Source organism: Cimex lectularius, unplaced genomic scaffold (assembly GCF_000648675.2).
Source record: "Cimex lectularius strain Harlan isolate CLEC.00 unplaced genomic scaffold, Clec_2.1 scaffold31, whole genome shotgun sequence".
NCBI classification, from domain to species: Eukaryota; Metazoa; Arthropoda; class Insecta; order Hemiptera; family Cimicidae; genus Cimex; species Cimex lectularius.
In genome coordinates, this window is record NW_019392645.1 from 235,912 (window position 1) to 253,721 (window position 17,810).

The window sequence follows — 17,810 nt, forward strand, 5'->3', positions numbered from 1 at the left end:
CAGGGTAATCATTCTGTGAAGTAACCCTTTGGCCGTGTTTATTATTGTATGAAGAGGATGGTGAGATTTAAAGTTGAGGTAGCGATCTGTGTTTCTTGGTTTTTGGTACCAATCTGTGATTAATGTGCCATCTGGTTGTTTTATTACAAGTGTATCTAAAAATGGTATTGTTTTGTTGTTTTCGATTTCATGTGTAAATTGTAGCCGTGGGTGAAAGCTATTGAATGTATCTAATGTAGTTTGAATTTGATCTGTGGGAACTGCTGTCAATATATCATCAACGTATTAAGTGAGGAAGGGAAATGTGAAAGGAAGTTGTGGTATGACTGTATTTAATAGATGTATCATGATTATGTCTGCCAGTATCGGGCCTAGGTTGCTACCCATGGCTATACCAAACAGTTGTTTGTAAAAGTGATTGTCGTATGTAAAATGTCCGTTAACACAGCAGTGTCGGATCATTGGTATGAACGTGTTCTTTGATAGAGTTGTGTGTGGTGTTATGTTGGGCCATTTATCTTTAATAATGTTCAGTGTTGTGAATCCCATAGACACTTTGAACACCAACACAATTTTGACTTCAAAAATCCAAAAATATTACAAACAGAACAAAACAAATATAAACGTAATTTCTTAGAAATGGTTTATATCAACAGAGATAAACACAGCATCAATTACAGAACAGATACATGTAAGCTCAGTCGCAGCTACGCCAATATCATTAATCAAATACAATATATATAACATACATATATCATTACATTCCCCACATCAAATACTTTTCACATAGTCTAATTTTCCAACAATTTACCTTTCCTTTTCCTATTTATCCCCTTTCTATATAATCCTGAAAGGACAATCTGGCCGAACTATTACCAACACATTGGTCCCCTTTGTCGGCTTTTGTCACTTCAAAGAAGCCGACGCCTTACACAAAATTGTCTTTTATATACCGACTTCCTTCCCCACCCCTTCAACACTATACATATATAAACATAAAACAGCAAAATCTCACTGGCACTCTCAACACGACACGCAAGGATGGCACCATTACACAGAAGACAAACACTTTGAGTGAGTAGAAATACTTTGTTTGAATATAAAATATATTTTGCATTGTATAAATTCACTTTTCCACATCCTAAATGTATTTGTTAAATGTAAACATTGTTTGTAAATCCCAGGCCCTGAAGATGATCTCAATAAAAGATCGAAACTTTGGCACGATAAAGAAAATGTTTTTCTGAAACCTACATCACACCCGACCGCATCTCACGATATCTGAATAATAATAATAATGTTAAAGCATCTTTCTTTCCAAAAAAGTAGCCGTATTGAAGCAGTATTGTTCAAAATTCGTGGATCAGTTGTGAAAAAATTTCCCAAATTTGTCTTTATTTTGAAAACCAGCAATAAACCTTTTTAACTGCATGTTCGCTATCTAACAGCCGGCTTTTTCCTACCTTCAAGTAAAGAGCAAAGAGAACTTTGAGGGACAATGCGCTTTTTTGATATTTTCACTAGATTTTGACTTTTACTTAAGACTAATGAGACTATGCGAATGGTTTAACACTTTATGTTGCAACTGGGTTGAAGGCGAAAACTCCCCCATCCTACTTTTGAGGAAACAAATTTTTAAATGGGAAACCGTCGGGTTCTAGAGGCACTGAAGTTTTTACCACTTTATTTTCCCTCATTCCGTATTCAGCGTTTACAATTGTGCTTTTAATTTTTACTATTTAGTTTTATGTTAATCCGGTCTTTAGGCCATGAATTAATGTAATGGCTCCGAGTACTACAAGCAGAAGCTGTCCTTGGTCAGACCAGTTTTGTTTTCCACTGTCGGTGCGGCAATTGATTCAGTTTTATTCCGTCTGACATTCATCACGAGTGACAAATATCGCAACATTTTGTACATAATTATTTTAGAATTAACTCATAAATGCGATAATCTCTAATTTACTTGTAGATCAGTCTTTTTCTTTTTAAGCGTCTTTCATACCGTGTTTTTTTTCTTTTCTAGTGTAGAATGATTAAATTAGCGTGACTTCGATTTTATTGACCAGGTAATTTTGAATTTAGGATGGGTTAGGTTGGCCAAGTTTAAGGCCTTGGTCTGAATAACTCAGGAATAAGACATACAAGTTTTGTAAATTAAATTCACCCTTTTGCAAGTTGTTTTCACTCTTTTGAAATTTAAATTGAAATTAATATGGAAAATGGTGATTTTGATTTGAAAAAGAGTGAATTTGATTAGCAAAAGGGTGAAATTGATTTGCAAAATGGTTAACTTTAATTTGCAAATGGGATTTTATTTACAAACAGACAAAGGGGGAATTTGATTTGCAAAAAGGTGAATTGCATGTGCAAAAGAGTGAATTTGATTTGTAATGAGTGAATTTGACTGGCAAAGGGGGAATTTGATTTGCAAAAGAGTGAATTTGATTTGCAAATGAGAGCATTTGGCTGGCAAAGGGGGAATTTGATTTGCAAAAAGGTGAATTGCGTTTGCAAATGAGTGAATTTGACTGGCAAAGGAGGAATTTGATTTGCAAAAGAGTGAATTTGATTTTCAAATGAGAGCATTGGACTAGCAAAGTGGGAATTTGATTTGCAAAAAGGTGAATTGCATTTGCAAAAGTGTGAATTTGACTCGCAATGGGGAAATTTGATTTGCAAAAGAGTGAATTTGACTGGCGAAGTGTGAATTTGATTTTCAAAAGGATAAATTATAAAATTCATCTCCATTACAGAATTCTGGTAATGTATTAACAAACAAAGATTCTACTTTTGATGACAAAATAATTCCAACTTACACAATGTCACAATTGTAACAGTCAATAACACCCTGAGGAAGATCAAATATATGCAGAAAGCTTGGCAATTGGTAAAATGTCGAATTTCTGGCCAACTACTCGAGCTAAAAGTTGCTAGCCGTAAAAATCTATTTCGATTAACCTCCACTCTCGCCGAGTACTAGCTCAACTGTACTGCCATCACAACTATGTAGAGAATTCTCTCATGATGAAGGGGTAGTGATGACTGTCAAATCATCCGTTTTAATCATACGATGCGCTGTTTTGCGTTATACCGTTGATAGACTGGCGATAAATAAGTTTCTGGCTAATGTGAGTTTTAGACAAGCAACTCAACGTTAGAAACTACTTTCTCATACAGGTTTATCACTTGTAGTTGCACTACTTTTAGATCATAACAATTCTTCACTTTTTACAATTTTTTTATGTGGATTTGTAAAATGACATTTTGTATGGGTACTGTTGGTGTCTTGCCTGGAGTCAAACTATAAATCAATAGAAAATCATACGTATATGCAGCCTGCGAGCATCACATGTGGACAACGCCATGTGGTACTAGAAAAAAAAGTAAATATTCTTATTTAATACTTTCCTGTTTGACACTTGGTATTCATTGTTTTCAACATTGTGTCACATGTATGCTGTATACATCTTACCGAGCAGGTTGAACAAAGCTTTTTTATTTCCATTGTGCCTAGTGAGTCAGAAAATTGCAAATTATAATGTAGAATGAGTTTAGAAAGTTAAGAGAAAATTCCAACAGTCACTTGGACAATAAATAAGGCAAATTCTTTCGAAGCTGTCGGAAAAACAAATCGGCGTACTGAAGTCATAACATGCGTTTTAATTGGATTTAAAGGCGATTTGGAGGCGAATGAGAAATCAAGGCAATCAATTAAACAACTGTTTCAACAAGCAAATGTTCACCGTTGGCAGTTCAAAAAGGAGTTACGGATGGAAGTCAGGTATGAGAAATGTCCTAGGTTCATTTTGCTTCGCAAGTGACGATACTATCAAAAAAATGGATTTGTTTTTGGGATATAGGTAGTGAGAATATAGGGATGGCTTATCATAGATATCATTAACAACAAAGATTCTCTAGTACTTTGATGTTTTATTTTACTTTGCAAATCAAATTTACGCGTTTGGAATTTAAATATAAATTAACGTGGATAATGGTGAATTTGATTTGAAAGAAAGCGAATTTGATTTGTAAAATGGTGAATTTGTTTGGAAAAAGAGTGAATTTGATTTTAAAAGGTGAATTTGGTTTGAAAAAAATGTAAATTTGATTAGAAAAAGAATAAATATGATTGGCAAAATGGCGGATTAGATTGGAAAAAAGTGGATTTGATTTGCAAAAGGGTGAATTTGCTTTGAAAAAGAGTGAATTTACATTGCAAAAGAGGGATTTTGCTTTGAAAAAAAGTGAATTTGATTGGTAAAAGGGTGGATTTGAAAGGAAAAAGTGTGAATATGAATTTACTTTGCAAAATAGTGATTTTGATTAGAAAAAGAGTGAATTTGATTTGAAAAAGGTGAAGTTTCAAAAAAGAGTGAATTTGATTAGCAAAAAGTAAATTTGATTAAAAAAAAGAATGAATTTGATTGGCAAAAGGGTGGATTTGATAGGTAAAAGAATAAATTTGATTTGCAAAATGGTGAATTTGATTTGTAAAAGAGTGAATTTAATTTGTAAAAGTTTGATTTTAATTCTTCAGTGGGAGGAAAACCCAAATTCTACCTCGTATTACTGTAATTAATTGGCAAAAGAGTGAATTTTATTTGCAAAAAGGTGAATTTGCTTTGAAAAAGAGTGAATTTGATTTGCAAAAGGGTGAATTTGCTTTGTAAAAGAGTGAATTTGATTTTAATTCTTTGGTGGGAGGAAAACCCAAATTCTAGCTGGTATTACTGTAATTAATTGGCAAAAGAGTAAATTTGATTTGCAAAATGGTGCGTTTGGAAGTATGTTGTTCTAAGGAATTGTGAAGTTAGGTAAGGAGAACACAGCATTTTTTGTTAGGTAATAGCTATCGTTTATCTTCCTTTGAGGAATATACATTGATAGTCATCTGTTACTGCTGCAACTTTGTTCCATACGGACAGTATTTTTTACGAGTTATTGAGGAGAGATATTCCATGGTAATTCGAACATTTTCGTCGGTTTTTATAGATTACTCCCGCAGCCACATTTGAAAAAATAAGGATCATAATTTTTCTTGTGCCTATCACCACATTTAGCCTTTAATGTAATAAAAAAGAATGTCGGTTTCTGACATTTTGATTCAGTCAATTTCAAGTCTGAAGGGGGAAAAATTGAAGTCAATGATGAGAAATCATAACAAAATGATTACTTTTACCTTTGTCGATTAAATAGCTTTATGATTAGACTATAACTAGTTCGCCTTGCTTCAAGAGGTCCCACTCTCAACTTAAATTTAATAGCTTCATTCATTTTTATTCATCTACTTGTACGTTATAAAATATTTTTTATATTTGTAAACATTTTATAATTGGTTTGTTGCAAATCTTATATTTGTTTGACTTGCCAGACTCGTGATAATAATTTAATACTTTTGTGTCGCCAATTTGGTACATAAATAAAAGCTAATTTTAGAAAACGTGACAGACTAACTTTTAAATGTCATAAAGAATAGATTATTTGGAGATGGTGAGATGCGGTCTGGTGTGACGTAGGTTTTAGAAAAATATTTTCTTTATCGTGCCACGTTTCGATCTTTATTGAGATCATCTTCAGGGCCTGGAATTTATAAACATTGTTTAAATTTTACAAAGACATGTAGGATGTGAAAAAATGAATTTACACAATGCTAGCAATTTTAGATTCAATCAAAGTATTTTTTCTTTTTCACATCCTCCATTTTCATGAAAAGCATTTTTTCCAATCTGGGGAAAAATATTCTCATCCTAGTGATTTGTATGGATTAAAGGTGCTTATTACCCATTTAAATTTGTCAGGACTGAATATTTTGCCTGAGAGGCTGCCTTTTTGAGCAGCTGGGCAGCTCCTTCCAGGTCTCACTGCATTCCACACGTCCTTGGGTTTCCAGGGTGCTTCTCTCGGCGTGGGTTCCCCTTGGCTATGTGCCTATAGAATGAAGCCTGGATTGGCTGGGCGTCCTTTCGTTATAATTTTCTGTGTCCTGGTCGCAATGCCAAGCCTTCCACGTTTAAGTCCTTCATTAACTTCCCCCTAAAACTTGGCCGAAGATCTCCAAGTTGAGTATTTTTATTTTGTGTGTAAATGTTTTTGTAAGTAGATTTCTTTCTATAGTCATACCGGGATTGAATCTTTGTAAATACGTTGTACGCACAATTCAAGGGGACTTGAATAATAAATAAAGTTTATTTTTCATTTCATTTAAAGAAATCCTTATTTATTGTTCATATCGTTTATTGTTGTTAAATGTTAAAAACTGAACGAAATAATCAAGAAACTTTTAAAGCGAAATTTACAGTCTTTGAAACAACTGTTTCATTTCATTTAATAGAGTTTTATGGGTCGTTTCTTGTTTCATTTCACACCCCCTTTTATCACCATTGTTTAATGCGTTAATTAACGATGCTATATTTTTGTGTCTTTCAATTAAGACAAAATGACATCGCTCGATCGCGACTTATCCTGCTGTAGGTCTACACCAAGGCATTATTTTCTTCCGCTAAATGTCAGAGGGAAGGCAGAATTTGTCTGTCACATTGTGTCGATGAGTTTAATGGAGCGTTGTTTTCATTCGGCTCCTTTCGAAGCTGCCACCTGGAATGTATGTTGTTATTACGAGCATGATGTTCCATATGGTCGGAAAATTGGCCCAGTTCAGAATAGGGCTTAAAATCCAAGTTGGCAGGTTACAGGGCGAATGTCATTTTTTGCCAAAGGAAGTCAGTTTAAATTAAAATGGAATATTGAACAATCAGAAATTGCAAAAAGTCCACACACGATTTTTTTTCACTTATCCCAGCTTTTGGATGTGGATTACCGAATTTTGGTGATACTAGGTCGAAAAATATTATAATTTTATCCTAGGGTTCCTGTCAATGGGCCCTAGGAGCAGAGAAAAAATATTTATTTCGGAGTTACTATATATCAATTGATTTTTTTTTTTTTTGCGAAGGATAAGACTTTTTTTAAACCGATCGACTTAGTAAAGTAGGGATGGTTAGGGATGGTTAGAGAATAAGTGGTAGGTCAGCGGCGTATTTAGCCTAGGATCGTGGGTTCGAATCCCTCTCGTGACTCTGACTTTTTTAACTCAACTAATACCTTACATAAAGATTAATTAATTGAAAGTAGTAAAGTAGGTTCAAATATTTGTTAATACAGAAACAAAGCCGATGTTTGTTCTTTGCACTCCAATAAACCCGTAATTACAAATTTTTGGGAAAATCAAAAAATGTTTTTATCCCTCAAAAATTTTCGCCAAATTTTTGCCTACAATTCTCCTCCCTCCCCCCCAAAAAAATCACAAAAATATAGATAATTTTTAAACGACTCAACCGATCTGAAAGAAACTTTACAAAAATTCAGAACCCTATAAATTACGCCTAATGGGACAAACGCTGTTATCATAAAAAAAATTAAAACAGGAGATATAAAATAAAACGTTCGAGGTGGTTTTGTTGACTCAATCCTTTTTTTTCCTCTTATGATAACATAAAACTTAAACCATGTTACGTTTAAGTGGTCAATTGACCAAGTTATTGCTTTCAATTTTATTCTTTCTATGTAAGGTCTTGGTTGAGATAAAAAAGTCAGTGTCACGAGCGGGATTCGAACCCACGACCTTCGGCTAAATACGCCGCTACTCTACCACTTGGGCTATCGTGACTTCGATCCAGGACTTTAGATAGAAAGAATAATTAACTGAAAGAAGTAACTTGGTCATTTAACCACTAAAACGTAAAATGGATTAATATTTAATAAGTAAAAGAAGTATCACTTCACTAAACAGCTCCCCGTGGCCACTTCACAGGTCACTGAGAATCCAATCCCGATTACACGACATTTGAAAATGGCAAAAAGGAGGGAAAATTCAAAAGGTGGGGTCGAGATGGATAGTTGGTGTTCGAGAGGATGGACGTCACGATAGCTCAAGTGGTAGAGCAGCGTCGTATTTAGCTGAAGGTCATGGGTTCAAATCCCGCTCGTGACACTGACTTTTTTATCTCAACCAATACCATACATAGAAAGAATAATTGATTGATAAAACTTAAACATTCACTTATCAAGAGCATTGTCGATGGGTGGCCCTCGAAAAATCTGACTCATAAGAAGGGCCATCCTCACCAGATTAAGGATAGGCCATGCACGGATGACATACAGATACTTACTTTTGGGACAAAGCCTGTGTATGTGTCCAGCCTGCAGAGAAAGGTTAAAGAAAGGTTTAATAAATAATATATATGCTAACATAAATACAAAAACAGCTATGTACAGTTAAAATTTTTATGACCCTGACGTAATGGAACTCTGTGCCCCTGCTGTTAGACAATGCCTGCATATAGGTTATGTGTGATGTTGGATTTCTTTCTTTGCATACTCAGTGCTATACAATCAATTATTTATATATATTTGTTTTACTGTTACAACAATTTTCCTACATAACTGGCACCTTGGTGGACATTATGTGTAATTTTTACCCTTCTAGGCTGTGTTTAATTTGTTTTATTTAATTTATTTGTTTAATTTTATGTTTTAGAAGTTGCAATCAGGGTATACAAAAAAAGATGGATAATGTTATTTCTTTTTGTTGCAACGTCAACATTCAACGCCATACACTGGCTTCAATATTCTATCATAGCAAACATTGCGATGAAATATTACGAAGTATCTGCCCTAGCAGTAAACTGGTCTTCGATGATCTACATGGTTATATATGTTCCATTGGTATTTCCTGCCACATTTGTCTTAGAGAAAAAGGTAAATTTATTAATTTTTATTATTATTTTTTATCAATTGTACTATGATTGTATATTTTTGCCTTTGTGGTTCTAGGGTTTAAGATTTTCCCTTATACTAGGCCTCACAATAATGTGCTGTGGAGCATGGCTTAAATTAGTGACACTCAACAGGAACATGTTCGTTGTTGCATTTGTCGCACAAGGTATAGTCGGAGGTGCACAAATTTTTATTCTAAGTGTACCTGCGAGGTTGGCAAGTATATGGTTCGATGCCAAGGAAGTTTCAACAGCCTGCGCTTTAGGAGTGTTCGGAAATCAGGTACGTGATTTGTATAGGTGATTTTAAATTGTTAATAAATTGAATATTGTTTTAGCTAGGCGTTGCGCTTGGATTTGTCATCCCACCAGAAGTTGTTCACGACTCTAATGATATGGACGCTATACGGGAAGGATTTAAATGGCTCTACATTGGTTTTGCGGTTCCACCAACTGTTCTACTATTTCTAGTAATTTTATGTAAGAAAAAGTAAATATTGACTTACTACTTCTTGACTTCCTTAGCCTTAGAATTTGAGCCACCGCTTCTAGCCTTCCACCTCTGGCCACCTTTCTCCATCTTTACAGGGCTCGAATTGGCATAAATCATTTTAATTATGATCAATCTTGCGGTTCCTCCCTTCAGGGTGCGCACAGAGTGGCAGTTTTTTCTTTCGCCTTATAGCTACCATCACTCCTACAATATATAAATAGAAAAATATTTCAACCGCTAAGTTCCTGATTCTAAAGTCTTCTAAAGCTTAGTAAAGAATTCCTTACAGGTCTTTTCATTCAGGTTCTTAAATCTTGAGTTTTAATTAATTAATTAAGAGATATTGAAAATGTTAAAACTTGAAGTGAAAAAGGGTTAATTTGATGGTTAAAAAGGTAAATTCGAAGTGAAAAAGTGTTAATTGTTGTTAAAATGTTAACTTGAAGTGAAAGAGGGTTAATATGATAATTAAAAAGGTTAACTTGAAGTTAAAAATTGTTAATTTGCAATTAAACAGTGTTAAATTGAAATTAAAAAGGCATTAATTTGATTACTTAAGGTTAGACAAAAAAGGCTATTTTCAAATAAAAAAAGAGTTAACTTGAAATTAGAAAGGGTTAAAATGATGTTAAAACATGTTAATGGAGAAATGAAAATGGTTAATTTGGTGTTAAAAATGTTAATGTTATTAAAGAAGTTAAAAAGAGTTAATTTGAAATTAAATAGCGTTAATTTAATGTAAAAAGGATAACTCGAAGTTAAAAAGGTTAATTTAATTTTAAAAAGGACAACTTGAAGTTAAAAAACGTTAATTGATGTCAAGATGTTAATTTGAAGTGAAAAAGGGTTAACTTGATGTTAAAAAGAGGTTAATTTGCAATTAAACATACTTAATTTGATGTTAAAAAGGTTAACATGAAATTTGAAATTAAAAAGCATTAATTTGATGATAAAAAGATTAAATTTCAGTTAACAAAGATTAATTTGTATTAAAAAGTGTTAATTTGAAATTAAATAGGGTCAATTTTATTTTATAAAGGTTTGACAGAAAAAAGCTATATTCAGTGTGAAATCTTGCCCACAACCGATGTTGAAATAGTACAACACAAAACATTAATTTTGAATCAATTCTGATCATTTCTGAGTACTTCTGTACAACTTATAATGTGTAATGTTTAAATGTACATATAATATAGTCATATGGCGTGAATTTTTTTAGTTTTTGAAGCTGCTCCAAAATTCCCTCCGAGTTTGGCTCAGGTAAACATAAGGGAGAATATTGCAGCGAGGACAAATTCCGATGTAAATGGAAACTCGTATATACAATTGGTCAAAAATAAGGACTTCATTTTACTTTTATTTAGTTACGGTGTAAATGTTGGAGTCTTTTACGCATACTCGACATTGCTGAACCAGTTATACCTCAGTCATTATCCAGTAAGAACATACCATCATTTTTGTTCTCTATCATTTAAATAAAATTTATGTGTGAATTGTTTGAACATGCATGTATTGTAACAAATAGTCATTGTAGAAAGGTGAAGTAACAGCTGGTTATATTGGACTGGTAATGATCATCGGAGGAATGATTGGATCAGTTGTTTGGGGCATATTCCTCGACAGAACGCACAAGTTCAAGTATGTATGGCCATATTAAATTATAAGGCTTATAATTTAGTTCTCTTAATACTTTAAATGTATTAAAATGTTATTTCTTTGAACTTTTACAGGTTGACAACAATTGTTGTATATTGCTTTGCTTACCTTGGTATGATGGCATTTACATTTTCATTGTTTTATGAACAGAATATAGCAATATTTGTGTCATCTGGAATTCTTGGGTATGGTTGAAATTTCATCCTAACAAACAATTGAAACAATATATTAATATAAATCGTATAATGTATAAATAGTTATTGAAACAATTTTTTTCCCACAGATTCTTCATGAATGGCTATTTAACAGTTGCGTATGAATTTACCAGTGAATTGACATACCCCGTACCTGAAAGTACATCGACCGGTGTGTTAAACGCTGTGGGTGAGCTGCTTGGTCTCAGTATGGTACTAGTTTATGGGATGATATTAGATTATTACGATGATCTCATCACGAACTTGTCCATGTCATCTATTCTTCTCGTCGGCTTGGTCGTTTCACTATTTATTTCTGGAAAAAGTCTCAAGCGGCATGGAATAAACAAAGAACAATCGCAGTCCATGTGAAACAAAGTGTCAAAAAAAGAAATTAATGTCAGTGTTAATTTAACAATTTATTTATTTTGTGTTTGTCATATTCTATAAAAATACATTCATAATGTCATAAAAAATTATAATATTTATTATTTTTTAAGAAGTTCAATTTGTTAAAAATATATCAAAGTTAGTTGTGTTATATATTTTGTATATCTATTATGGGGTGGAATGAGGGACTATAGGCTTAGAAAAATAAATAAGTGCATTCTTGCTGTATTTCTAACAAAATTTAAAATAAGCATCTTTTATATCTAATTATTAAAATATTTGTCATCTTGGTGTGATATTTAGCTGTTAGCTCCATACTAGACTGGAAAACATGCTGAACTGGTATAGGATCACTAATTAGGTCTGTTAAAAGTTCACCGACTCACTGACCAACACCCCTAATCAAAACTAGTCTGGATAACCTAAATTGCCTAAAGGCTCTAGGAAAATGCAACAAGGTTACTTTACTGGCTTATTCTTGCTGATCTTGTGTCATTAATTCATGCTATGTGGCCTGCCCAGTTTCATTTGCTGCATGTGCTTCCGGTAGTTTCTCGTCACTGACCTCGTCTATCTTCTTTATACCCAGAATGCTCCTTGACATTTTTTCATGTGTAATTCCCAGCTTTTCATCTATTCATCCTGTGCCTTGAATGGGCAAGTGCATGCATGTTAGTAGAATCAGTGCTTTACGATCTGAAAAACTTTACCTTGAATTTCTTTTTGAAAGACAGATACGTTCCAAACTTTTTGCTAACCTTATCTCTAATTTTTAGATTTTTGTCTTTAAAGCTGAGGTTGAGATACTTGAATTATCTTGTGTATTCTATCTCAGTACTAACAACTTTGATTCTATTTCTGTATTGTTTGTCATTATTTTAGTTCTCTGGTTCTGGTATACCTGTCTTGAATGACGACAAATTGAGGTAAGCCATGGTACTTGATTCGAGCCAAACAGATCAAAGGCATAGAAGAAACAACGTTGGAGCAGTCCACCTACTCAACATGGGTATATTCAATAATGACCCCATTTGTATGTATGCAATTAGGAGGAAGAAACTATCACCCATATTTTTGGATGTGAAGCATTCACGCAATGGCGACCTCACCTAGGGTACCAAGAAGACCTGAGAGAACGAATTGCAGAAATTCACTCTAGCTCACATTCACTTGGGAATACATGGAACCTGAGCAAATGGGTTGAGCAAATTGACCGACTGTAACAAGCTACTGTGTATAAACATTTGCCTTTCATTACTTTCACTGTACAAAGTAGAAATGTTGTTTGATCGGATTGTCACATGCGATGAACAATGGATCTTGTATAGTAACACCAGGAGGCCACCATTGGTAGTCACTAAATAACCCTGTACCACTGTCGCAAAATCCAAATATTCATCAAGGAAAGGATATGCTTTGTGTTTGGTGGAGTACAGCAGGCAGTGCACTGTTAACTGCCACGTTGCCAGACCCTCACCGCAGAAATATACTCTAGCCAACTATGAGTACTTACCCTGGTCCATAAGCAATCTGCACTCGTTAACTGAAAATGTGTAATCCTTTTTAAAAAAGATGGTTCCTACTCACATTAAATGTGAAAATGTGTAATTTTTCACCAGGAGAATGTGATACTTTATATAAAAGAAACTTTGTGAAGTCCTACCTTCTGTAGTACCTTCACCAGGCCCCATCTGACTTTCATCTTTCCTTAGTGATAGACAATCATATGCACAATCGGGAGTTCGATAACCGCCGACAGCTGGAAAGTGAGCTTATTTTTTAAAGTACCGGAACCCAAACTTTTATAAGAAGGGCACAACTGGCCTTAGAGTTGGGAGAAGGTGCCAAAGGAGTCTATCCTACTGTGTGTGACAATTATTAAACCTTTTAAACCCGCACGAACTTTTCTAAAGCCTAAGTGAAGCCTAATTGAAGGATGCAACTCCTTGGCTCCATATAGAGAGCTTGTAGGAATGCCATCCGGTAGGAGAATCGTTGAGCGCGGTAGCGAGAATCTAGGGTCATCTGTTACGATTTTTATAGAACACAGGACTGTTTTACAATATATAGTAATAGATACCTCGTCACCACATTGAGACTGTATTTAATAGCGTGAATGTAACTAACGTTTTCTTTCTAACAGTGATTGCATTTTCAGAATGTCCGTTTTTTAATCTTTACTACGTCTACGAGTTCATAGATGACCTGTCTATGAGTTTCTATGCAAATGACACATTCGTACGAACTATAGTAGACAGATGTACTATCGTAGGATACAATTTAATTTTGTTTGTTATGTAAATTAGTCAGTATCTAGCGTCAAGAATCTTTCATCATGAATATGCGCGCTCTCATTTATCCAAAAGCCCGAAGACGTACAAATGAAAATCTTATATTGTACGGGATGAGAAACACCTGCACCCTATTTTATGAAAAACCTCGTAATTATACATTTATAGACAGTATCTATTGGTTCGTATCTTAAATGGACTTAGGAGAGTAGTGTTATCTAATTAGAAAACTAACAATAAAAAATGAAACTTTATGAAATATCTATGAATCGAATCTACTAAAAAGAGGATAGAAATTATTATGGATGAGTATCGTTGTAAAATAATGATCAGTTGTCCTCGGGATTCTTTCTCAAGGCCCCTTTTATTGACATTTAAATTGTATCCTGTACATGAATTATACAACTTACAAATTGTTCTAACGGTGTAAAATCCCAGGCAAAACACTAACGCTCCGGCAAGTACTGCACCCGGAGAACACGTGTTATGAGAAGCCATTGCTGGTACTCAGTTTGTCGCCGGGTTCAGACGAGGAGGTCATGTTTGAGGCGACGTGTAGGGTTCTCGGGATGGGAAGAAGTGGACAGGGCTTGAGCAGAAGGGTTAGGATAGTTTGAATGATTGGAGTGACACTTGAGGAAGGAACGGATCAATTCTTTGACGGAGGGAACGTTAAGTCATTGTGGATAGTTGTGTCATTGCGGTAAGGAGTTTGGAGAATTCTTCTGAAGAATTTTGGTTGGAAAACTTGGTTTCTTTAGATGTTAGGTGCTTGATGTTCTGCTCCATATGTCCAAATAGGTCGAGGTAATGTTTTGTAGAGTTAGTTTGTTCTGTACTGTCATGCTTGATTTCGGCCCGATAAGGCTACTACGAAGCCTTATCGGGCCGAAATCAAACATGACAGTACAGAACAAACTAACTCTACAAAACATTACCTCGACCTATTTGGACATATGGAGCAGAACATCAAGCACCTAACATCTAATTCTAGACATGTCAGTCTACTGTCAGTCTACTATTTCTAGACATGACAGTCTACTGTCAAGTGTAGCCCCAGTAGTTGTGTAGATGTCGGTAGTTTTTATTGTTAACGGATAAAAGTTGGTATAGCTGTTTGTTCAGCTGATCTTTTAGGTGCATTTGTCCTCGTTCACTTTCATTTTTCACATTGCACCATTCTTGAATAAGCTTAAGATCCTCCTTGGGGGTGGCTTGGGTAGGGATGGAGTTGGGAGACAAGATTGCAGTATCGTTTACGATAGTATTGGGGTGTATCGGCAGATCAGCAGGGTAAATTGTATATAGGATGTCACCAAGAATGCACCCTTGTGGGTCGCCGGCCTGGTTCGGTCTGACTTCCGGAAACTCGTCACCGCATCTCACTCTGAAGCAGCGGTTAGATAGGATTTTAGGATGATAATAAGGAACTGCTTGCAAGAGAACTCTCGGGTGCCAGACAGAGTCAAAAGCTTGGGACATGTCTGGAATGCACTCAAGAAGTCTATCCTCTAAACCAGAGAAAATAGTATCCACAACACTTCCACTAGAAACATTTATAGAAGGAGAAGCTAGGAAAAGCTCATTTTGGCTCCAGAAACAATAAAATTGGATAGGAACTAAACAATTCGGGCACACAACCATAATTAATGAAATCAGACACTCATTCTTAGAAATGGGGACTGACTACATGACCCCGGAAACATTCTTTACAACATCCTACAAAGTCTCAACGGACTATAAAGGAGAAGAAGAACTCAGGAGAGCATCAGATACAATGACATGGTATACCGATGGCTCCAAAACAAACGGAGGAACCGGATCGGGTGTTTTTTGTACATGCCATCAACGCTTGTGCCCTAGAAAATCTTAAAAGCGGTTACACTGGCAAAAGAATCCTCATAAGATCTGCTAGCCAAGCATTAGCATGTAAAAAGTCACATCAACATTAGTCGGTGAATGCATCCAAAATCTCCAAAACCTGGGGAAACACAACAACCTGATGATACCTTGGCCAGGGCACAAAGGAATTTTGGGTAACGGAAAAGTAGACACACTGGCCAGAGGAGAATCTGCAAGACCATACATAGGCCCCGAACTAGGGGTTACAGAAACAAATACAGAATCCTCCATCGCAGAATGGATCCAAATAAAACAAAAAGAGAAGTAGATAAACTCTAGCTGCGTAAACTTAACAGAGTAAACTTAAGATAAAACAACCCTCACCAAGACTGGCAAGCTAACTGCTGTAATTGGAGAGGGCTAAACTCAGAGGAGTGATAGACTATTAACCGGTCACTGGCATCTGAGGAAACATCTACATAACACGAGCATATATAATAATGAGGAGGAAGAAACAGCCACCCATATCATCTTCGAATGCGAAGCAACGGCTGAATGGATGCTTATCCTAACATACAGAAAAAAAACCTAGGGAATGAAATTTTAGCATCATCACTCAATGACTTGATACTTCTGAGAAGAAGGATTGAGACTATTGCACTGAACTAAGGAACAAGGAAGGTACAACGAGCCAGAAGGATGCCGTACATAATGCCTGGGGAGCAAAAACACCGCTTCTTAGAACCTCATCACCATCAACAACCCTGAAACATTGCTTTATCGAAGAATGAAGAGGACGGAAACCAAATTGGTGTGAAGAAACGGCATTATGTAAATCTAAGTTGGGTATTCTTAACCTCAATAATAAAATTTATAGGCTTGTTACACATAATTTTGTTGTAAGACATACTTTCAACAATACGTGCCATTTGGACTTGAACCCCCCCCCCATGAAAGGAAACGAAGTTCCATTGACCCGTAAGTTGCCATATGTTTAATTACGAGCGTCTGAAAAGGCCAAGTTAACCGTGAAGGGCGTCTTCAAAATGATCAATTGTACAAAGTTATTCAATTAACGCACTAATGAAAAAAGAAATGAATTTTCATAAGAGAAGGTAAAACCCTTCACTCGAAAGAATCTCATAAATTCGCTACTATTGACTCCTATTAACTATTGATTCCTGAAAGGAATTTCTGTTGTCTTACAAATAAAAAAAATATATTTCCTACTCTAGTGAGTTTTAAGTAGGCGTAAAGAGACGCGAGTGATAAGATATATTGAATAAATACAAGGCTTATTACAGTTGACAAAGTTTACTCCATATTTAACTTGTGATTGTGGAGGAACACATTAAAAACGCCTGGAAAGGAACTTAATCACACTAATGGACTGATATTACGAGTCGTCAGTGAGTCGTATCAGGCTTAAGCTTATAAAATAATTAAAAACAAAAATCATCTAGTATTTTTATCCATTGGGAATTATTTAAAGAGAACGGAGGGAAAGGAAAAAAGTCAGATTCCTTACCCCGGGGCGACCAAGGACGACGAGCATCCCGGCTCACGAACTCTCAAGACCCGAGTAGATCATTTACGAAATGTAATCTGTTGATCCGGTGTTCAATTTGTTTACAGAGTTGGCAAATATCCGACGGCAGACAGCTGGACCGAATCTGCTGAAAGGGAATGACGTTCAAGTCCGTGACCATTTATAAGAAAACTTGCTATATAATTATCACATCTTTCGATGACGTGTAACTGACCGATAATCTGCGTGAAAGTCTACGTCAAACGTAAATTCGGTAAAGACTTTCAGCTATGCCTAATACATATGGGAGATTTATGAGCCGACAAACAGAGGTCATCGTGTTTTTACTTCTTATTTCTTGTCTTTCACGCGAGTTTTTCTAAACTCATGTTGTCAACTATCAAATAGAAACGAAAACATAAATATAAACATAGGTATGCCCATCCGACCCCTCGGGAGCACTGCGGAAAAGTAAGACGAGGTGACATGCAGCAGACTTCTATTTGAGAGTCCAGGTCCCATCCAGGAAGAGGGGAAAAACCACGAGACCACGGCAGAATACGTCGGGTTGTACTTACGATATAGTTAGGACACCGGTAACCCGTTACAAACATAGAAATCTGATCATAGTGCCCCAGAGTA

General features: G+C 35.4%; 1 protein-coding gene and 1 long non-coding RNA gene across 9 annotated transcripts in view; one reads left to right on the plus strand and one right to left on the minus strand.

Annotated features, from left to right (window-relative positions):
• Window positions 1-11,574, plus strand: part of LOC106670472 (uncharacterized MFS-type transporter C09D4.1-like) — a 49,502-nt gene extending 37,928 nt beyond the window's left edge. For 5 of the 8 annotated variants that reach the window (XM_014400864.2, XM_024230410.1, XM_014400863.2 and 2 more), the window contains 7 exons: window positions 8,537-8,757; window positions 8,833-9,057; window positions 9,113-9,254; window positions 10,487-10,704; window positions 10,802-10,905; window positions 10,998-11,108; window positions 11,207-11,527. In XM_014400864.2, coding sequence (XP_014256350.1) covers window positions 8,537-8,757; window positions 8,833-9,057; window positions 9,113-9,254; window positions 10,487-10,704; window positions 10,802-10,905; window positions 10,998-11,108; window positions 11,207-11,489 — 1,304 coding nt within the window. In that variant the 3' untranslated portion in view covers window positions 11,490-11,527. Of the gene's footprint in view, window positions 1-1,962; window positions 2,067-3,264; window positions 3,384-8,536; window positions 8,758-8,832; window positions 9,058-9,112; window positions 9,255-10,486; window positions 10,705-10,801; window positions 10,906-10,997; window positions 11,109-11,206 lie in introns of those variants that run through there. The other 3 variants (XM_014400868.2, XM_014400867.2, XM_014400862.2) reach the window with 3 other exon arrangements.
• Window positions 11,575-11,598: 24 nt separating this feature from the next.
• LOC112128396 lies at window positions 11,599-13,942 on the minus strand. Its single transcript, XR_002910971.1, has 3 exons — window positions 13,171-13,942; window positions 12,266-13,050; window positions 11,599-12,203 (listed from the first exon to the last, which is right to left on the minus strand). It is a non-coding gene; the product is annotated as an uncharacterized LOC112128396 (long non-coding RNA).
• Between the last annotated feature and the right edge of the window lie 3,868 nt (window positions 13,943-17,810).